The sequence below is a fragment of the Dendropsophus ebraccatus genome, chromosome 2 (genome assembly GCF_027789765.1).
Source record: "Dendropsophus ebraccatus isolate aDenEbr1 chromosome 2, aDenEbr1.pat, whole genome shotgun sequence".
NCBI lineage: Eukaryota > Metazoa > Chordata > Amphibia > Anura > Hylidae > Dendropsophus > Dendropsophus ebraccatus.
In genome coordinates, this window is record NC_091455.1 from 50,202,122 (window position 1) to 50,225,545 (window position 23,424).

The 23,424-nt window shown below is 44.5% G+C and overlaps 1 protein-coding gene across 6 annotated transcripts in view; it reads right to left on the reverse strand.

Annotated features, from left to right (window-relative positions):
- Positions 1-3,254: 3,254 nt before the first annotated feature.
- The window catches only part of MCMDC2 (minichromosome maintenance domain containing 2), a 40,783-nt gene continuing 20,613 nt past the window's right edge, over positions 3,255-23,424 (reverse strand). For 5 of the 6 annotated variants that reach the window (XM_069959987.1, XM_069959988.1, XM_069959986.1 and 2 more), the window contains 7 exons: positions 22,587-22,824; positions 20,553-20,758; positions 19,472-19,638; positions 18,691-18,870; positions 16,333-16,472; positions 14,067-14,176; positions 3,255-3,601 (listed from right to left, as the gene is read on the reverse strand). In XM_069959987.1, coding sequence (XP_069816088.1) covers positions 3,438-3,601; positions 14,067-14,176; positions 16,333-16,472; positions 18,691-18,870; positions 19,472-19,638; positions 20,553-20,758; positions 22,587-22,824 — 1,205 coding nt within the window. In that variant the 3' untranslated portion in view covers positions 3,255-3,437. Of the gene's footprint in view, positions 3,602-8,178; positions 8,277-14,066; positions 14,177-16,332; positions 16,473-18,690; positions 18,871-19,471; positions 19,639-20,552; positions 20,759-22,586; positions 22,825-23,424 lie in introns of all 6 variants that reach the window. The other variant, XM_069959984.1, reaches the window with a different exon arrangement.

Below are 23,424 nucleotides of genomic sequence, written 5' to 3' on the forward strand. Positions count from 1 at the left end.
AGTTCTGTACTTGTATCCATGGTTTACCTTTACCCTTATAACCCATGGTCTACCTTTTAATATCTGGTAACCTACTCGGATAGATTTCAGTGCTGGCGATGATGATTCAACATGCCGTTTACCCATCAGACATAGTCTGTGGTGATGCTTTTATGAACTGATGCCAGCATGTTAGTTGTAGGTGTTGGGTATTTTGCTTTGAATTGACTCTGTAATGTGTGTCCACTGCAGAGAAGTCTACATTTGTTTAAAGGGGCAGCTGAATCTCCACCTAACACTGTTTCCCTATATCACTAACTTTAATTATCACTTTTATATTTTTAGGCTTCTGCTGTAGTAACATAGGACAAGGTGCTCAGGTAAGCTACTATACTCTTGTGTTAATTTTTGCACTAGTTTGACCTGTAAATATCTGCTAGGAAAAATGACTGCTGCTGGGTTTAAAGTTTGTCCTTATACACAGGTTTGGGAAGTGAACTAGAGCCTAAACATGGGATACATAGCCTAGCTTACCTAGTCAGTAGCTTGCACAGTTTAGAGTTGTGATACAGGAATCCTTCATAGGGAGATACAGTAGAGGCACAATGTTGTGAGCCCTATTCTGGCCATGTACTGGAATGCTAACCATACTGCAAATATAGAGCACATGGTAGAGATATAACACAAGAGGAAAAATAAAGGGCCCTCAGATCAATCCTGTGTCTAGATATCAGGATTACACCTCAGTTGCCACATCTCAGCCCCCCTAACCAGCTCACTCTGTGATGATCCATCCTTGCCGTTTACCCATCTGACTGGTAAATGATGAGGCTTTAAGTATCTGAGGAGTGAGCGCTCCGGCTACATGTTGTAATGTACTAACTAGATATGAGTGAGCATGCTCGTTCAAGCTCCCTATGTGCTCTAGTATCATGTTGCTCGATACCACATGGTGCTCTAATAACATCGATGCTCTCCTTGCCACATGTTTGGCAGCTTTAATCCACCAATAAACATGCAGGCATGGAGCTAGAGATCCTGCTGTGCAGCAGCTCTAGTGGCTGCTGTCCGTAGCAGTGATTGGATGGCAGCATCAGGTGAGTTTATATAGACCAGGGTTTACAGATGCTCAACTCTCTTGCGGTTTGTTAGTTCTCAGAGCTGCTGAAGCATCGACAGAGGTGGTGTAGGGCTTGGTGTGGCTAGGAAGGCAGGGTGGTTGGGGTCACCAAACACCAGCAGTCCTTTCAAGGACTAGTAGTCTCAGTGTGACAGAGCTAATTTCATACAATATACCAATCTATTCCACACAATATACTGCCCCGCCGCTTTGTCACTTCCATTTCCATGGTGTATCCATCACAGGTGCACCAGACACCCTCCCCTCTGCCGACTAGGAGGCCCCATTGACTTTAATGGGGTTTGTTACTGCAATTGAGCATTAGAAAATACTCTATTTCAGTAACTAGCATTGGAGCTTTTTAGTACTCTCCTCTGGTACTGACTTTTAAAGCAATGCTTATTTCTCTTCTCTTGCAGGCCTAGAACTTGGAGAAACCAGAAGTAAGATCTGACTTTGCTGCATATAGTGTGGTACCTGGAGAATCTTATGAACTGATTGCAACTAAATTCTAATGTTTGTAATAAAATATATTTATTTATGAAGTTTTTGGCTTATGTACATATTTTCAAGGTGCAGTTTACTAGAGATGAACAAATTGACGGTATAAACAAAGTGAGGCTCTTTGTGAGCTCAACCACCAGCTTATAAGCATGCTGCTTTTGTACTTCATGCGGCTCCAGGTGCCTGGAAAAGCTGGATCCAATCCTGGGAAACTTCTACTTTCCCAGGACTAGATCCAGCTCTTCCAGGCACCCGGAGCAGTATGAAGTTCAAAGGCAGCTAGTTGAGATGATGCAGTGCTTTGTACTGTAAAATCACTAATCTCTACTACTTGCAGATCTACACTGTTTGGGAAACATGTAATGTGTTTAGAGAAGTAGGTGAGATTTTTTTTTAAAAAAGCATTGTATTGCCCCCCAAAGTTGTACAAATCACCAATATACACTTATTACGGGAAATGCTTATGAAGTGCTTTTTTCCCTGCACTTACTACTGCATCAAGGCTTCACTTCCTGGATAACATGGTGATGTCACTTCCTGGATAACATGGTGATGTCACTTCCTGGATAAAATGGTCATGTCACGACGCGACTCCCAGAGCTGTGCGGGCTGTGGCTGCTGAATACAGTCCTGCAAAACTTCACCCAGGACTGTCTCACTTTTTCATACACCCGGAGCAGAGTTGAAATTCAGTTGACTGACAAGCAGACTGCCGAGAGCACTTTGCTACCATCATTAATTTTCTCAACATGGATGCACGGCTCATACATGCGCGCGGTGTCTCCCCGTCCTCTTGCATGGAGCTGAGCCCCAGCTGCCGTGCTCCTTATCAGATCAGTCACCTGCTGAGGTCAGTGCAGGGCAAAGTGCACCTTCTCTGGGGGCCCCAGCAGTATGGTGTCGGACTCCCTCATCAACCCCATGTGTGTTGTGAGCTGCGCATGTCCGCTTACAGCTACATTGTAGTAGAGCGGACAGGAGCAGTCTATTGAGTCCTATGTACAAGGGCTGCCATAAAGCAACTGTGTAGGTGTCATGTAGGGAAACGTACACAGATGCTATTGCAAATGGCAGCCCCCAGTGTAGCACATTGTTAATTTTAGAAATCAGTCTAACTATTTTTAAATATTAATGAAACAAAAATAAGGAAAATAAGTGACACATTCCCTGTAAGTTTCTGAAAAAAGGGCGAGAGGGATGCATTTTTTTTCCTGACAAATTAAGGACACCTGATTTTATTTTTTCATTGTGTAGATAGCACCAGAAAAGTAAGGGCCCTATTATACGTAACTATAATCAGCCCTATCCGGCAGATTATCGCTCCGTGTAATAAACACAATGATCGTCGGCTGATATAGGTTTGGACCCATAATTGTCGGGCGCCGACCGCGCATCACTACATGTAATAGCGGTGTGCGGCTGGCGGCCGACTATTTCCAAACTGTATAAACTGCCTATCCATGCTGCAGGGCTCCTCTTGTGGTAGTCTTCTACCTGGGTCCTGCATGCTCCAGCTTTAGAGCTGGGGTGGTCCTATCCATGGATACCTGATCTTGAAGCATTAAAATGGATTTCACATGCAGTCGGTGTACTTCATGATAGGTATGCTTTAATCGTGAATCTACATAAATTGTCATACAGTACAATTGCAGTATATTGGGTGAAATGCTTTTAGAGAAGTGTAGTATATTGGTGCACCAATTTCTTTGTAGGAGAATAATCTTTGAATTCAACAATTTAATGTATCATAACAAGTGTAAATACAGATGAAACAATTTGAAAAGATAAACCGAAAAGAAAATACATCCTAAATGGTGGTTCTAGTTAGTTTTCTTCATTGCTCAGCCATAGTGACTAATGCTGGGCTATAGGTGAATATGAACTGCCTCAATTGTTCTTGGTGTATTCTCAGGTACTTATCTCTCTGCTGGAAACTATTCTCATCTATGATATCACACGGGAAGAGAGGATTCTGGCCCACACCAAACACAGAGCTCCCTGCAAAAAAAATAAATCCAGAGGTGTAACTTCAGCTCCTTGTACACAAGTCCCCATGTAGCACTTATATATATTAGGTGACAGTGGGACCTTATGCCTGCTATCTGCATTTCTTATAACCAAACCTTGATGCATAAACCACTACAGTTTAGGCTTGAGGAAAAAAAATTGAAAGGCAGGGATGTACAGTGGTACCTTGATTTAAGAGCATTGTTTTGGTTTAAGAGCTTCCTGTACTGGCTGGGCGTGCGATTGGGGGAGGGACATGGTCTGCACTGGGTGGTCTACAGCACTGTATTTTGACCCAGAAAGTCTCCCTCCCCTTCCAAATCATAGCAGATCCACTTCAGGCTGGGGCTTACATCAGGGGACAGGACTGTGGAGGTAATCTCTTCATAGCTGTAACCCCTCTCTCCTCAGACAGAGAGTGCTGCTATAGTGTGCCCACATCTGTCCTGCTCATTCTTTCATGCTCCCTGCAGTCTGTCAGTCCTGATTGGTCCATGCTGCGCACACACCCCTTCCCCATTGCTGTCATGTGACCACACAGACCTCTGACAGCAGCCCTGCTTCTCTATTCTAGCCTGTTGTACTACACTACTGCATTATGGGGATCTGCAGTTCCATCCTCTACTGTACAAACTACTGCTGTTTTTCAGGTTTATGCACTTACTATACATTATACTCTACATGCTGACTGCTGTATTGTACAGTAATTTATAATATCACATATTCAGCTGTTTATAAATGTTTGTTTAATTTGTTTTACATGTTGTTCAGAATATAAAATCAGTATTTTGGGGCGTGGAACCAATTTTCCTATGGGAAATTTTGCTTTGGTTTAAGAGTGGATTTGGATTACAAGCACAGTCCCAGAACGAATTATGCTCCTAATCCAAGGCACCACTGTATTTGGAACGTAAATTATGCGGTTACTTAGCTGAAAATAGTGGAGTACAACCTATAATCCTCTGTTCCAGAGGAATATCAAATCTCCTAGGACAGGGGTCCTCAACTGGCGGACCGCGGTCCGAACCCGGACCGCGGAGGCCAGCTGTCCGGACCCCTGGTCAGACCTCCTAACCGCACTGCCTCCCGCCCCATAGGCGTACTGTCCTTAGATGTCAGTACGCCTGTGGGGCTGGGGGCAGTGTCGGTCCGGCCCCCGGCTGATACACGCTCTCTGGGAACGTCCCGGGGATTCCCCAGCAGAGTGCGCACCAGTGACCTCAGTGTATGCCGCCGGCCTGAACTTCTTGGAAGTACAGGCCGGCAGCGTACACTGAGGTCTGTGGTGCGGCTCTGCTGGGGAATCCCCCGGACGTCCCCAGAGAGCGTGCACCAGCCGGGGGCCGGACCAGGAGGAAAGAAGAAGACGGCCGCAGCGGGGAACGAGGTGCTAGGTGAGTTGTGGTTTGTTTGTTTTTTTGTCTGGGGGCCATTTATAAGGGGAGAGCGCACAGGGGGGCTATATACTACAGGGGGGACCTCACAGGGCGGCTATATACTACTGGGGGGACCCTCACAGGGGGGCTATATACTACAGGGGGGACCTCACAGGGGGGCTATATACTACTGGGGAAAGCTCACAGGGGGGCTATATACTACTGGGGGGAGCTCACAGGGGGCTATATACTACAGTGGGAGAGCACAGTGGGCTATATACTACAGGGGGCTATATACTACATGGGGAGCTCACAGGGGGGCTATATACTACTGGGGGGGCTATATACTACTGGGGGAGCTCACAGGGGGCTATATACTACAGGGGGAGAGCGCACGGGGTGGCTATATACTACAGGGGGAGCTCACGGGGCTATATACTACAAGGGGAGAGCACAGGGGGCTATATACTACTGGGGGGAGCTCACAGGGGGCTATATACTACAGGGGGAGAGTACAGGGGGCTATATACTACTGGGGGGAGCTCACAGGGGGCTATATATTACTGGTGGGAGCTCATAGGGGGGCTATATACTACTGGGGGGAGCTCACAGGGGGTTATATACTGCAGGGGGAGAGCACAGGGGGGCTATATACTACTGGGGGAGAGCACAGGGGGGCTATATACTACTGGGGGAGCTCACAGGGGGCTATATACTACAGGGGGAGAGCACACGGGGGGCTATATACTACAGGGGGAGAGCACAGGGGGGCTATATACTACTGGGGGGAGCACACGGGGGCTATATACTACTGGGGGAGAGCTCACAGGGGGCCATATACTACTGCGGGACAGCGCACAGGGGGCTATATACTACAGGGGGTGAGCGCACAGGGGGGCTATATACTACTGGGGGAGAGCGCACAGGGGGGCTATAAACTACTGGGGGAGCAACAGGGGGGCTATATACTACCAGGGCAGTCACTCCCTTTGTACCTAATATCAAAGTGCTGGTGAGAGAGAAAAAATGCCAGTTTTCCCGCTAATAAGCAGCAATTTTTTATGTAAATAGTTGAACGTTTGTGAAAAGTAACAAAACACGTTTCCTACTGATGTTCAGCTCGGACCTTCACCTGACAATAGACCCCGGTAAGTGGACCCTCACTTAAAGTTGTTGAGTACCCCTGTCCTAGGATGTTAATGCTAATTGCCTCTTAAAGGCCTTTTACAGCACATGGAATGTCCTATCACCAGAAATCGGTTTCCTCCTAAAACTTGTTCATTGCATCAACCTGTATAGCATAGGTGCAATGTGTTTTCTTGGGAAACTTTTTTTTACTTTACTATCCTCCAATTTCCTCAAGGTTTTTTTATTTTATTTATTTTGCTCTTAGTACTTTACTATTAAATATCTTTAGAATGTGTGCCATTTTATGCCAAGCCCCTGAGGTTTCCCAAATACATGAAATTGACTACATTCAAGAGCTTAGTGTCATCTGTGGATATTGCAGTTCAACTCGGCAAGCATCTACAACACCCCTGATCTACACGGTCCTAAATAACCATAATAAAAAAATAAATTGTGTATATATATATAAAAATATGACCACAATGCTGAATCCTGTGTTGTAATTGTCGTGTCCCACTGTGGGTGTTGCTATTCTTTACACCCCTTGCAAAAGTCTTTACTTATCTGTGATTTTTACTATAGCTGTTGTGTTACTACAGATGACCACTAGATGTCGCTATAGTGTGTAACTAAAGTCTAGATTCCAAGCTGCACGGCTGAAGTATACTAAAGGGTTACTGATTGTGGGGCGTGGCCTGAGCTGCATGGGAGAAGACGTGTGAGACCTGAGCTCCTGCTATCGGCAAAAGCGGCACTTAGCGACTTGCACACCTGTCCAAAGTGCACAGATTTGTTCCTGACCGACCACCCTACTGCTCTGTTATGGCTAGGGGAAAGAAGAAGCCCGCAGCGCTGAAGCTGGCCCGTTTTTTCTGCGCCACGGAGAGGTCCCAAGATGGCGCTGACCGCCAGAGGAAGCAAAGCCACAGCGCTTCCTCCCGGGCCTGCTCACCATCTCCTACAGACTCGGGCAAGGCTGCGGTGGATCGAGGCAAACTCAGAGAGGTAGGCGACAGCCTTGGTAGCCCCGCACCGCTCCTGACACTTGCGGCATCGCCTGTTAGCAGCGCCTCACATTCTTCCCAGCATGACGGGAATATGGGACGTTCGCCATTACAACTACAGATGTCGCTGGCAGAACTGCCTACCATTACCACTGCTAATCTTTTAGACATGGACGCTCCCTCACTACCACCTACACCTATGTCCTGGAAAACACAGCCTATGCATGCTGCGGCTGATGTTGCGGATGGACGCCCGAACACTTTGCAGGGCAATACACCCATATCAGAGGCTACCATGCGTCTGCTGTTATCTGATCTGAAGATTTCCTTTCAATCCACCATTCAAAAGCTCATAGATAACATACAGTCAGACATGGTGGACCTTGGCGACCGCACGTCCCATATAGAGACTAAAATGGCGGAGCTCACTGAAGCCCACAATGACCATGTTGATATGTCCACTGAGATGGAAGCGGACATAGAAGAAATCAACTACAACCTCCTTCCCCTCGACCTTCCTCGGCCAAGAGGACCGGCTCACCGACTGTTCCGGCGGAATGGGTCACAGTATCGCGCAGCAAACGGCGTACCAACTAACTCAGTGCTTCAGTGACCGTTGTCACCTCCTTGGACTGATGGATCTTTTCTCAGGTTTTCCTTTTTGGATTTATTCTTATCCTATCTGTGCTCTTGACTAGTGTGCAGCTTCCAGAGGGGCCGATGATGGCACACGCAACTCTGGTGATTATACCCGATCCCCTACGAGCGGGTGTCATACCTGCTAGACACGAACTTGTATCCTTCTGTTGGTTTTGTTTTTTACTTTGTTTTTCTAAGTTTGTATGCATGTCCCACTGCGTATTCTGTCATGTCCTTGAACCGGCACTTTTATGTCCTATCGAGCGCCTCCTAGTTGTAAGTGTGCTCAGGTATGATGTGATGGCTGTTATGCTAAGCACTTCTTTCAAACCGTTACAATGGTATTCACAATAACTTCTATGAATGTTAAGGGGCTTAATTCTCCATACAAAAGATCAATGGTTTGGAAGGAGGCGCTTACCTCTAAATCAGACATATTTTGTTTTCAGGAGACGCACTTGAATGGTGATGATCTATTCAGATTGAAACACAAAAGGTTCCCACACATTTTCTTGGCGCCTGCGATACAGAAAAAAGGAGGGGTGTCTATACTAATTAGGGACACCATGGCTTCTACTCTGCACCAGTAGAAAACTGATAGCAAGGGCCGTTTTGTGATCTTAGTTTTTCCCAAAAATGACTCCCAGTACACGTTGGCATCAATATACGGCCCCAACACTAAGCAGCATAAGTTTCTGAGGCACTTCTTGAGGGTATTGAACTCAATCAAGAATGGCTCTCTAATAGTTGTAGGGGACTACAACAAAGTGCTGTGGCCGGATGTTGACTCCACTGCCCCATCCCAGCGGACAACTATGTCTTCATTCACACTTACGATACATAACAATGCACTTTATGATATATGGCATATACAGCATCCGGGCGAATCTGACTATTCATATTACTCACATGCACATAAAATTTACACGAGATTGGATTATTTTTTGGTGGACAAATTCCTTATTCCACGGATCTTGTCTTCCAAAATTGGGACCATTAGTTGGTCCGATCATTCGCCTATATCTATAGTGGTGCAAGAACATTTTCCTACCTCACGCAATACCCCCTGGAGATTGCAAAACTACATATTACGTCATCCTAAGTATGCTCCGGCTACACTGATAGAATTTCAGGAATACTCAGGACACAACTTTATGGTGTGCCTTTAAAGCGTTAGCGAGGGGGCATTTCATAAAGCAGACGTCGCATGAGAAAAAGGCAAGGACCAGCGAGGTGCTTCAGATACAATCTACATTAGCAGAACTGCATAGAAGGAATAAGAGGGTCCACTCCTTGGAAACCACTCACAGAATCTCCACGCTGACTAATAGGCTACATGAGTTAAATCTGTACAAGTATGAGCTGGCCCTTAAGAGGTTGAAAATGTCATATTACTCTCAAAGTAACAAGGCGGGCTCATTCTTGGCCAGATTGTTGAAGCATAGAAGCGCGAAAGCGCGAATACCCTTTATCACAAAATCTGATGACACTCGTATAGCAGACCCTGAGGGTATAGCGAATGAACTAGCACACTACTATGAGGACTTATACAATTTGCAAAATGATAGCACTACGGTACAGCCCAATAACACCAATATAACAGAGTTTTTGAACAAATGCAAACTGCCCAGCATCTCGCCCTCACAGCTAGAAACCTTGGTCCGCCCCATCACGGATCAAGAGGTGTTGATGGCTCTTAAACACACGAAGTCTAACAAGGCGCCTGGCCCAGATGGCCTTCCCAGTGAAATTTTTAAACAGTATGGAACGCTTGTAGCCCCTTATTTGTCTAGAACCTTTAATGAATTTGTGGCCACAGGACGCATCCCCAAAGAAATGCTCCAAGCATTGATCATAACGATTCCCAAGCCTGGTAAGTCCCCAGACAAGCCGGCTAATTTTCGCCCTATATCTTTGCTTAACGCAGATATAAAGCTATACTCTAAAATCTTGGCCACGCGCCTTGTGGACGTATTGCCTGCTATCATACATTACGATCAGGTGGGCTTCACTAAAGGCAGACAATCTCTGGATGGCACCAGGAGGTTTTTGGATATTATAGCAATAGCTGAGGCCCGTCGAACTCCTTCTCTGCTCCTCACCCTGGATGCAGAGAAGGTGTTCGACAGGATGCACTGGGGATACCTGGAAAGAGTGTTGGTAACGTTTGGGTTTACGGGGGAGATCTTGAGGGCAATTATGGCTCTATATACATTGCCCACAGCGAGAGTTTACACTTCTGGCACGTTGTCTAGGGAATTTAAGATCACTAATGGTACCCGTCAGGGGTGGCCATTGTCGCCCCTGATTTTTACCATGGTAATGGAGCCCCTGGCTCAACTTGTCCGCTTGGATAAAAATATTGAGGGTATCCCAATTGCTACAGTGGACCATCGAATTGGCCTTTTTGCCGATGACGTGAGCTTGGCATCTCCGGTACAATCGTTGAGGGCTGTAGTTGATATCCTGTAGGATTTTGGGCGAGTTAGCTATTATAAGGTTAACGCTTCAAAATCCCTAGTCTTAAGCATGGGTATACCTGCCCAAATGCGAGCTAGGCTGAATACCCTATACCCATTTCAGTGGACTAGTGTCCAACTCCCATACTTGGGCATTATGCTAACCTACCCTCTTACTAATATCCTAACAGCCAACTGTGGAGTGCTTCTCTCCACAGTATCAAAGGATCTGGACACTTATGCTAAGCTCCCTATATCATGGGTGGGGCGTATAGCGGCTGCTAAAATGATGGTTCTGCCTAAAATACTATATTATTTTCGCAATCTGCCGATTATCTTCCCACACAGAACCCTCTCCCGATTGCAGAGGCTTATTAATGCCTTTGTTTGGAAAGGTCAGCGCGCTAGGGTCAAATATAGCATTCTGTGTTTGCCCGTAGCACGGGGAGGGTTAGGGTGCTCGTCGGTGAAGCATTACTACTAGGCCGCAATTCTAGATCAGGCAAAATTATGGGCTATTGGAGATGAATCTAAGCAATGGGTACAGATTGAGAAACATATACTGGGCCGCAGCTCCTTAAGAGAAGAGTTGTGGGAAGCAGAACTTCCCAACTCCACCATAGTACGGGACTTAGGTGTCCGTTCACCAACAATTAAGGCTACCTTACATATGTGGAGGCTGGCCCTGACCACGATGAGCATTCTTCCACGTAGATTATATAACCTCCCATTAGCAGTGATTCAACATATGATCCCTGATTCTGATTTTAGATTGTGGATGCAAGCAGGGGTTACCAAATTGGGGCAGATGTATGATGTAGATGGGCAGATGTTCCCCTTCTCCCACTTTGCTCAGGTCTTTCAAGTGCCTCATAAAGAGTTCTTTAGATAAATTCAGATCCGCCATTTTGCAGGATCTCTACCAATGAACGAACCGCAGCCATGCACCCTGTATGAAACATATTTTTATAATTCCAAAAAGACCGCTAAGGGCATCTCGATGGCATATAGACACTTGATTGACTTGAGTGATCAGCCTACATCATTCATACTGAAATGGGAACTGGACTTAGGGCGACAATACCCAAGAGAGGAGTGGGCTCAAACTTTTGCTCTCCCTGGTAAATTATCCAGATGCGTGAACCACCTAGAGGCGTCTAGGAAACTTACTTACAGGTGGTATCTAACCCCATACCGCCTTTCCAGGATATATCCCGGTACTTCCCCGGTGTGCTGGAGATGCCTGGTGGAAACAGGATCTTTATTGCATGTTTGGTGGTCGTGTAGCAAGATAGTGGGGTTCTGGCATCAAATTAAAGGATTGGTGCGGCAAGTATTGGGCTATCACCCTCCGTGGGAACCAGGCCTGGTACTGCTGTCCCTAGGACTGGGGGACCTCCCAATGGCAGATAAGACTGTGTTGTTTCATATTCTGGTGGTGGCACGATCTAAAGTAGCTCAATGTTGGAAGTCGACCACATTACCTACTGTAGCCGAGATATCTAGCATGGTTCAGCGGAACTGTATGTTGGAACATATGTTAGGGGGCCACACTGCCTCAGCGAATAAGGTTTTTGTAAACAAATGGGCTAAGTGGCTGACCTATAATAAATTGTCTGTATCCTGAGAAACTGTGCTAAGGACGGATAAAAGATGTATGTTTCTGTATTTTCATGTATCCTGGCGCTACTTCCCCCCCTCCCCCTCCCTTTCCTCTCTTCGCCTCCCTCCATCCTCCCCCTCCCACCCCCGTCCCCCTGGGTCAACACTTATGTACCAATAACTGCTGCAGGCCGGTGACAAGACAGCCGGGACTTTATAGATATAGAACTGCTCTGTTGGACATGCTTTGTTGTTTGTTCGCTTCGTTTGGAGCTTATTTCTGTTATTGTCTGTTAGCTCGGTTTCGAGCTTCTGTTTGAGCTGTGTTTTCAGCACTATTCTGGTATAATTTTATGTTTTGAAAATTCAATAAAAATATTTTAAATATAAAGGGTTACTGATTGTCTATGCACCAGATTCTGTTGTCCAGTAGGATTTCTCCTTTCTTCTGCCCTATTCTCTCTTTTCTATCCCGTTTCCCTATTGCATTCTTTCCACCCAACCACAACACAGCACACACTGGTTAGGAAGTTAGTCCCTTGGAAGTTAGCTGAGCTTTGGAGGAGAAAGGACGCAGCTCAGATAGCTCTTCTCAGTGGTTCTACCTGGGCCTTGGCACTCTGCCAGGTCCCCTCTACAAGTCTGTTCTAAGTCAGTACCCCGCATGGGTAGGACACAGAGCAGAGCCTTCTTACAAACATCTTTCTAGAGGCACCACACAAGCTGTGTGATGCACTGTTAAGCCCTTGAGGAGAGGACTAGCCTACATATAACCTCTACCCACGCCGAGGAATAGGAGTCAGTACAATGCAGGACAGTCTCTGCAGAAAAGCCAAAGAACTAGGAAATGATCCGGGTGGAGCAAAGTTACTAAGAAAGTCGATGAACTCCATCTCGTAGTGCGGAGTACTTAGGAACTCTAACCATTCTGCTCATCCCAGGTAACAGGGTCTGGGGCCTGTGTCACCCAGCAGTATGGTTCAGCCAAAGCTAGTGGGCAGAAGGCTATAGACAAGTTTAAAATTCAGGCACAGGTTGTTCCTTCTTCTTTAACAAGTATTCTTCTAAACACTCCAACCTCCCGGCAGAGCACATTACTAATTGGGTTGAGACTCTCACGGCACCCTCCTTTCTACTACCCCAGTACCACTTTATCAAATGGTGCACTGGCGTCACGTGACAAAACCCTAAGGTCCGACTGGATCGCCCATCCACCACAGTAGTGGCGTCGCACTTCCATCTAGCAAGTGACCGGCCGTCCCACCACTACAACATCATCCGGGGGGTTAACCACATAATTAGAGAGGAGTGAATTCACAGTAATGAAGCAAATTGCTTCCTTATCTCTAAAGAAGTGAATCGCTTTGTTATCGCTGCAATCCACGCATCAGCCGGCTGCCTTTTAACTCTGTGTCACTCCTCCCAGGGTGCTGGGAAAAACTGGATCCAGTCCTGGGAAATTTCTGCCAGTTTCTCCATATTGGATCCTGCTTATCCCAGCACCCAGGGAGGAGTGACCCAGAGTTAAAAGGCAGGCGGCTTATGAGCGGATTGCAACGATAACTAAACTATTTGCTTCTTTATTACTGTAAATTCCCTCATCTCTAATTTTAATTTTATCAAAATAAACCATCAATACCCCCCCCCTGTGATCATTGAGCCAGTTAATACATATATTCCCTAATTCTCAGTTTATATATTATTGTCTTGTACAGTATGGGGGACATGTATCAATGGGCGTACAGGGGTTTTTCGGTGAAAAGTGACGATTTGCGCATTATTTTATTCGCAAATGGCCGTTTTGCGAATAAAATATTCGCAAATCGGCACTTTCCGCCGGGTACACCGGGGGGCAGGGAGGGGGTGTGAAGGGGGCGGAACGGAGGGCGCGGACTCAGAGTCCGCGCGATTCACCATCCGTTCCGCCAAAAGATACGCCGAAAACCTACTCCAGTCCTCAGCTGGCGTAGGTTTTCGGCCGTGCGCACGGGATTTATGTAGAGGCAGTCCGCCTCTACATAAATCCCCGTAGCGCCGGAGATGCGGGGACATTTTTAAGTCTGGCGTAAAAAACGTCGGACTTAATAAATGTCCCCCTATGTCTTTAAAAAATTCAGATCCACAGAATTACCCAAGTCTAGTTTAGAAGTATTTGATAGAACTATTCCCTCACACAACCATGCTGATATTGTGTTATAAGATTCAGTATAGCATCTGTTCAGAGACCCTTCAAACATTTTGCCCATACCATGTTTCAATGTAAGAGAGGCTTCAAATAGTAAAACGGCTACCAAAGCATCATCTTCTGTCACCACTTGCCGTAAACATAACTTTGCATGTGCTTCCGCCATTGAGGTCCTAGGATATAATTTGTGTTCAAAAGTATATGAAAGATTATAAACACCAGTAGTCACAGTCACATAATTTATTAATTTGGGTTTTTCTAACATGTCATAAATGCCTCAACATTGTCTATTTGGTGTATCTTGAAAGAGTATAGTCATATGGAGAAATGTCTGTAGCTGAAAAACAATTACATTTACCTGACTGGGGTTATTTCTGCAAGAAAAGCGCAGTAGGTGAAACATAGGTTGTGAGGTGGGACCTTTATGGATTCGTTTTAGCAGTTACTCCATAGATTCTCAGTACAGTTCAGATCTCTTTAAGTGGATGCTAAGTCGACACCTTTAACTCGTTCCTCAAACCGTTCCTGACTTTTTTTTTTTTTGCAGTATGCATTATTCTGGAAAAAGCCAGTGCCATTAGGCAATACTGTTGCATGAAGTGGTGTACTTAGTTTGCAACAATGTCTATGGCTCTTTTACATAGGCTTTTTAACGGCAATTAACGTTCCCAGAAACACTCATTCCACTGATAATTGCCCATGTAAATGTACCGACGATCAGCCGATGAGCAAGAAAACGCATGCTCTGGTGGTAAAATTCTACAATTCTTGGCTACACATCTGTGTGTTAATAGCAGACATGCAGCTGATAACAATGAATGTTAATGGCCACACTGTGACTGCTGATTGGCGCCTGTTTGCATCTTTGCACGGCCCAGTGTAAAAGGCCCACTAGGTAAACAGTATCTGTGAAATAAACATCCAGATTAAGGCCATGTTCACATGGCATAAGACACTGGGCGTTCTGTGACCCGGCTGGGTCACAGAACGGCCAGTCTCAGAGAGGATCACCCAGGCCGGTACTGTAGTACTGGCCTGATGATCTTCATATCTGCTGAATTCGGAAGCAGGCGCACCCGTGTGCCCCCGCATCTGAATTTATCGCTGCTCACAATGGAGCGTGCGGCCATTGTGTGCACTGACATGTCTTCTGCGGCCGCTATTCACTGATTAGTGGCCGAAGAAAACTGACATGTCAGTTTTTTGCGTGGCCACAAGGGATCACGGCCGGAGTTTATACTATGTGTACACACTCCGTCCGGGATTCCCTCTTGCTGCAGCACAGTGTAAGTTCTGTATTAATCACGGCCGTGATTAATACTGAACTTACGTTGTGTGAACATGACCTAAGGCTGCATTTACATGTCTGAAAATTTTGCACACCTACAGAGGGCGCCTGTCCTGGATGGTTTCCCCGCCCGGAATGATGTATCAACATAATGCCAGGAGAAGGGAAAAATGTTTGAAACTTGGCTTTGTCACTACAGTGCCTCAGAGATTCAAACAGTTGCCCCACTGCTGGCAAGATAACCATCCAGGACAGATATACACCATCCATAGGGCCGCAGAATTTGCAGACGTGTGCTTGCAGCCTATGAGTATGTGCACAGAGTCCATGTATGTGCACAGAGTCCATGCCGCATGTTCCGCATAAAGTCCGCTTGTCCCATTGACTTCTCAAGCACAATCCGCTATTCGCTCCAAAATTCACATGTTAATTCTTTGTGCGGACTGTGGATAGTGCTTGAGAAATAAAAAATTTATATATTGTAAATCAAGAACATTGGCCACTAATGTCTGGAACTATTGTTTTGAGGGGCATTGTGTGACCCTCAGAACAATAGTTCCAGACATTAGTGGTATTCCAAATGGTAACAGAGAAACTTACAGTAAAATTGACCCTGATTTGTGACTCACAAATTAAGTGATCTTAGTGCCCTCAGAGAGTAATATTGCCCCCTATTGGCCCAACAATAGCAGTGCACTATAAAGTAAAACTTTTGTGCCACCACATAATAAAACGCTCAACTTTGTGCCTCCTAGCCAGTATGTTTGCAACAACTGTGCCATGTGTGAATATGCCCTGGACTTTATGGGTGCATATGTGAAGTGAAAGGCAACTTTGCTAGAATTCTGGTGCAGTTTGACCTCTCTTCAATCCCAGATTGGCTGAAGTGAAGAAGTTTGTAAAACTTGTATGTTTTATGAGAACAATTCATTTGGACATACTTCAGTGCTCTTATTGTAAGCCAGGCAAAAGAGGGGCATGAGCCTCTGGATGGGGGATACTGATATAATGTACTTTAGCTGTAAGAATAGAAATACTTACAGATGTCTCAAAGCCGATGTTAACACTTTGGATCCATTTGGGTCTGTTCTGACTCTCCGACTTGCTAAGTAATAGCTATGTAGCAGTGTTTCTGCTTCTGCGCTAAATGTCACATGTAAATTCTTTGCATACCCAATAAGCTAAATGGATGAATAAAACACAGTTTAAGAAGTTATCTGGGACATTAAGAAGTCGTAAAAGTTGTGTTGGCAGTTCCTTCTTACTTGCAAACCAGTCTGGCAAGGGTGGGAATTGGCAAGTGTTGCAGGCTGTAAGATAGAGTCAGTAGCGGATTATAATAGGGGCGTTTTGGGCAGCAGCCCGGGGCCCTGAGCTCCTGGGGGGCCCATGACCACCCAAAAAGACTTATACTTTCAGTGGTGTACTGTCTCCTGGCTACACTTCCGCCATGATTTGCAAAAATCACTGTTTTTTTATGGCAATTTTGCACAAATCAGGACATCATGACATTATCTGTCCTGTACTATGAACGCCAGGCTAGTGCTGCCATAGTTACAGTGGGGTGGGGTGGGGGGGCCCAGGCTTGGTCAACAGCCTGGGGCCTATGGTAAAGTTAATCCGCCCCTGGATAGAGTGGTTCAGATAGAATTTGCAGATAAAATGCTTCTGCAATTTGGTGGAATGGACTAGAAGGGGAATGGTAAAAGGGTGGTTGAGGGGTCAGTGCTGTTATTGATTGGTGGGTAAGGGATGTTGAGATGACAGTACCCGAAACTGGAGGAGTGAGTGCTGCTGGAGAGGTATTTTGTGCTGCAATGTGGTGGTTGGCACTGCTAGAGTGGTATGTTGTGCTGCATTGTGGTAAATGGTACTGCTGGAGATGCTTTTTGTGCTGCACCGTGAGTTTTGGTTCTGCTGGGCAGATATTTTGCACTGCACTGTGGTGCTTTAGGCCTCTGGTGAGGTATTGTGAGCTGCACTGTAGTATTTGACAGTGTTAGGGGGTATTATGTGCACTGCAATGTGATATCTGGTCGGAATGTTATTGATGCTGAATCTCTGTATTTGTCACTATTGCTGGCATCATCATGTATTCCAACAAATAAAGTACTAATGCCCTCCTTCCTTGTAATAGTGTGTGCATGGCAGCGTGTGTTCCCAAATATTGTAGATTCCAATCAACAAAAACACTTTCACAATAATTCTTGCCAATAAACTTTTTGTTATTGTAAAATAAATATTAGTCTTATATTGAAGGCAATATTCACCCAATGAGGTCTGAGGTTGGAGAAATGTTATATCTTTGCTCCCAACAGAGCTAATATGCAGTCCCCATCTGAAAGGATCATCGTTGAATTGTGCATTGGCTGGTGAGGCCCGAGCAGAAAAAGTTTGAGAAGCTGTGCCCTAGGGGACCTGAACTTGCAATTGCTTTTGCACTTGTACAGTACACTGCCATTTTAATGGTCGACCATCAGAAAACAGAGAAGGCCTCCCCCTTCTTCCTAAGCACCTAGATGGTCCTGGTCAATATTAAATACAAAATTTAGAAGGTTAAGCAGCTGAGATTGGAGTTATCTTCAGTTATAGAAGCTGGTGGTGTAATTTATAAACCACAGCCCACTATATACTTCCTGACTACTAGAACAACATGAGACACTATGGGGTTAAAGAGGACCTTTTTCCTCCCGATATGCCGTTTTAGTAAATAAACAAAACACAGTAATCACTGAACTCAAGGAGAACAGCGAAAAAAATTCCAATGAAGTACTCAATCAAGAGTCTCCACTGATGCCCCCAAAAATTTAAATATGCAAAACAAGAGTCCGTGGAGCCTCAGTTACGAGTCTCAAAACACGGGATAGCCAGATATCTCTAGCCTGTTGCCAACGGGGTGCCTCCATGATGGGGAGAGCACCACACCACCCTGATAAATAACCCCTAAGTCCCACTCGGTTGCGAGTATTGGAACATAGACAGGGAAATAGTAGTTAGCTAGATACCAGTTTTCCACAGCTGTTTTCTTTCAAGTTATGGTATCAAACCCATTACTCACTGATGCAATCATGTGGTTGTAGAGAGGACTGGGGTCTTCTTTTCTAGTAAGTGGTGGGGTACCAGGTGTTAAAGCCTCCACACTCTCATAAAGCATGGATGGGGAATATTTGTCCCTCCATCTGTTGTAAACTCCAATTCCCATCATGCCTGGATAACCAAAGTTAAAGCTTTGGCTGTCCAGGCATGATGGGAATTGGAGTTTTGCAACAACTGGAGGACCAAATATTCCCCTTCTCTGTAGTAGAGAGTTGATAAATGTTTTGGTTTGGAATAATGTAATATTGTAATCTGAGCAACCACTATATCACTATTACTGTCATTATAAGATCAGATACTAACCTCTTCAAACTCTTGGGTTGTAAACTGCTGGGCTGCTGGACAGAGAAATGTTCCAGGCCTTATGGCTTTTATTAGACTGTGATGTACAATGGTAACAACTGGATATGTATGAGATATCTGACTGCAATTTATTATTGCTCCAAATGCATCAGTAAGATGAGATGGTATGGCACCTAAATCCTGTTAAATAAATTATAGTCATTGGGAGAATTCAGTGCTTTACACCAGACTTTTTTTTTTTGCATAAATCTTTTTTTTTTTTTTTTTTTAACAGGAAAACCTTTTCAGAGCTTTAATCAGAAATTTTGAGTGTTTGCAAAATAGGCAACAAGAAACAAACCTTCAAGAAAAGTAGTATCTTTTGCTGTCAGTTTTTTTTTATTTGTTTTATGCAAAAAGTGGATGAAAAAAATCGATGCATTTGTGTGCATCAGTTTTAATGCTTTTTTTAGTTGACCATGTTTTTTCTACATTAAAAAAGGATGCTTTTTGATCCTCTATTTTATAATGGAAATCAGTGGAAAAACAGATCAAAACGAATGCACACAAATGCATCCTTTTTTTTTAATTTGCATAAAACAGACTATGAAAACACAGTGTGAACCCAGCCTAATACAGACAATGCAAAGACTAAAGCACTCATCCCAAACCTGTACCCACATCACTGTTGCAAAGCTACACGTTGTTGTAGTTTTGCAACCAATATGAGGTCACAGAATGGACATTGGATAAAAAGCATCTACATATTCAAACACATAGAAGAGTAAGTTTGGCTACTTACTATCCGACCTATAAGGGTACATTCCTTGGTATTACACTTTTTGGAGTAATTGGATAAATCTGCATATGACCAGAAATTGCACTGAACTGGAATGGATATCTGTTGGTCAACACCATCACCATATTTCTTCCCAGGTATGAATACAGTGGTGTTCCTGTTCTCCAAAACTTAGAGGAAACATATCATCAAATAAGCATACAGATTTAAAAACAGTGAAAAGCAAACGGAGAGGCGTGTATACAAGACTAATAGAAATCTGGAGAACCGACACATACAGTGGTTAACAAATCGTGGAGTCCACAGTTACTATGCAACATCATCATAATATGTAGTGAAGGTTTAGATAATCTATTTGGTAGATTACTAAAGGGAAACGGACAGCTTGTAAAACCATGACCAGGCATGAAATCCAGTATGCACATAATTAACATGAAAAGCGTTTGTCAATGCCTTCACAGGATGTGTCTGTGCTGGTACCTGTCCTGCTGTTCTGCCCCCGCTGCCTCAGACCATGTTCACACAAAGTATATTTTCGTAAAAGTACGGCTGTTGTTGCCTATTGCAACAACGGCCGTGATTAATATTAAATATACGTTACCTTGCCATCGATAGAATCCCGGCCAAAGCGTATACACATAAAGTAGTAGACGCTCCAGCTAGGATCTCTGGTGGCACTGCAAACAACTGACATGTCAGTTATCTGCGTCCGCTATTCATTGAATACCGTCCGTAAAAAACCAAGTCAGTGCACACGGTGGAGCGAGCGGCTCTGGCCGCCTGCTCCATTGTGTGCAGTGGAGAGTTCTGATGCGGGTGCGCACGGATGCGCACGCATCAGAACCCAGCGGCGCTAAAGATTATCCGGCCGGTACTGCAGTACTGGCCGGGATGATCTTTAATGAGACCAGCCGGTCTCATACAGCGTGTGAACATAGCCTCATAATGTAATGTGAACCCATCTTCTTATTATATAGCACTTGATGATTGGTTCTGAATTAGGAGTGTTTATTTTTGTAATAACAAATGTGAGACTAGCGCTCCTTTAAAACAATCACTGTATTTTATAGCTGTTTTACAGTACCTGATAATAAAAGATCAATCTTCTCTTTTTTATGACTATTGATATCCCCAATAAAGCACACTCCACCTTTGGCCATTAAAGCACTACCGGCATGGATCATGGCTGCTCCTGTTCCAAGTTCATCTTTAGTTACTGTAGCAAGTATATCGTTGAAATGTGTATGACAGACTCCGCGAGGAACAAGACAAATACTGTATCTCATCAGTCTGAAAAGCAAATGAGATCTTGTCATTCAGACATTAAAATAAAAAGTAAGTGGAACATAATTGTCTTTAGAAGTAGTTTTATAAATGTAGAATGTGAACCAACTTATGTTACTGACACAAAAAAACAAACATCAAAAGCAGGGGTGGGGAACCTTTGGCCCTCCAGCTCACCATGGGCCTGTGTAATAGGGGCTTTAGACCAGGGCCGGCGTCAACACAGGCCATACTTGGGCAAGTGCCGGGGCCCCAGTGCCTCCAGGGGCCCAGAGAGGGAGAAGGGCCCAGTGTTCTGATGTTCAGCCTGCTCACTGTAGTACAGGGTGAGTGCTGAACATCAGAAAACAAAGGGGACGGAGCAGGACCTGTGAGCGACCTGCAGAGAAAGAGGGATGAAGGACCTTACCACATGACCTGCAGGTCCTCAAAACTACTGTGTGGAGATAGGACCGCAGAGAGAAAGAGGGAGAAGACTATGGGGGAGATTTATCAAAGGGTGTAAAATGTAGACCAGTGCAAACTGACCACAGCAACCAATCACAGCTCAACTTCCAGCTCTGGTGAAAGGAAGAGGAGCTGTGATTGGTTGATGTGGCCAGTTTGTACCAGTCTAAATTTTACACCCTTTGATAAATCTCCCCCTATGTGTATGTCTGTGTCAGTCAGTCAGTTAGTGTTTGTCAGTCACTAACTGTGTGTTTCAGTCAGTAATGTTTGTTAGTAATGTGTGTCAGTAAGTGTGCGTTTGTATATGTTAGTGGTGTCTCAAGTGATTGTGCATAGGGTGTGGATCATAGGTGTATAGTGAATGGATGAGGGGCCTGCTAAGGCAAAAACCTGCAACCGGGGCCCCAGTGCCTCTAGGGGCCCAGAGAGGGAGAAGGGCCTGGTGTTCTGATATTCAGCCTGCTCACTGTAGTGCAGGGTAAATGCTGAACATCAGAAAACAAAGAGGACGGAGCAGGACCTGTGAGGGACCTGCAGAGAAAGAGGGATGACCTTATCACATTACCCGCAGGTCCTCAAAACTACAGTGTGGAGATAGGACCACAAATAGAGAAAGAGGAAGAAGACTGTGTGTGTGTCTGTGTCAGTCAGTCAGTGTCTATGTACGTCAGTTAATAAGTGTGTGTCAGTCAGTAATGTTTGTCAGGAATGTGTGTAAGTCATTAAGTGTGTGGGTGTTTCAGTCAGTAATGTTTGTTAGTAATGTGTGTCAGTAAGTGTGCGTGTGTCTTTGTATATGTTAGTGGTGTCTTAAGTGATTGTGCATAGGGTGTGGATCATAGGTGTATAGTGAATGGATGAGGGGCCCGCTAAGGCAAAAACCTGCAACCGGCCCTGCTTTAGACCATGACCAATCAGGAGAATATGCCTGAAGATGTCTGTGCTTAGCATGTTTTCCTGATCGGTAGCAGTCTGAACACTCAAACACAAAAGTTTTTTTTTTTTTTCAGACAAGTATGTGATAATATTTTTTAATCTTACATTATAAAAATATATTTAATTGTAAAATGTAATTGTTCCCATTCACATATCAAAATAACAGCAAGTCTGTGCAAGTACCCAGTATTAGGGGCTTCTCATCTGGGCATATTACAGCTGCAAGTCTCCAGCTGACCACCTATTAGTTTGGGTCATCAGAACCGTATCAGCTGTATAATGTGGCTATAATTCACCTGTGTGTGGATGTCCCAGCAGTTGGACCAATATGTTATCACTTTGTGAAACAGGAAATACCCTTTAAGCGGGGTGTATTACATTACAATAGGACAAGACTCCTTAAGTTACAATGTAATTTGGCATGTATTTACAGTTGTTTTTTTCTTACCTCTCTACAATCAGCGTGTCATTTGTCACAACCATTAGATCAAGGGGATTTCCAATCTCTTTGTCCTCATTACATGTTTGCACAAGGCTGAGCAGAATGTAAAGTTTTAGAGTACTGTATATTCCTATTGGAACAACTTGTGCAGCAAAAATATTTGCAAGAACACCAGTGAACATCCATGGCGAATTCAGAGTCTTGGAGTAAAGCTTTTGAAATGCCTTGCACATAGTAGGGGGGGCTGAGAAAATAGAAATGTATTACCATTATTATTCCCTCTCCACGCACTCACACTGTCTTAGGGCACTTGGTTATATTATGGCTCTGATGGTGAGCTTCTACATTTTTAAAGGGAATCCGTTAGCTCCCGGGCCCTGGTAATTGGTAATTGTCCGTGCAGTGGATTATATACAGTGGTTTACAATAAATTAGAATATCAACGAAAAGTTATTTTTTTCAGTAATTCAATTCAGAAAGTGACCTCATATATTCTATAGAGTCATTACATACAGAGTGAACTTTTTCAAAAATTTATTTCTGTTAAAGTTGATGATTATGGATTACAGCCAAGAAAAACCCAAAAGTCAGTATTTCACAAAATTTGAATAATTAACCCAAAACACCTACAGTGGCTTCCTAAGTGTTATAAAAGGTCCCTTAGTCTGGTTCAGTATGCAACACAATCATGTGGAAGACTGCTGACCTGACAGATGTCCAGAAGGCAGTCATTCACACACGCCACAAGGAGGGTAAGCCACAAAAGTTCATTGCTAAAGAAGCTGGCTGTTCTCTAAGTGTTGTATCAAAGCATATTAATGGAAAGTTGAGTGGAAGGAAAAAG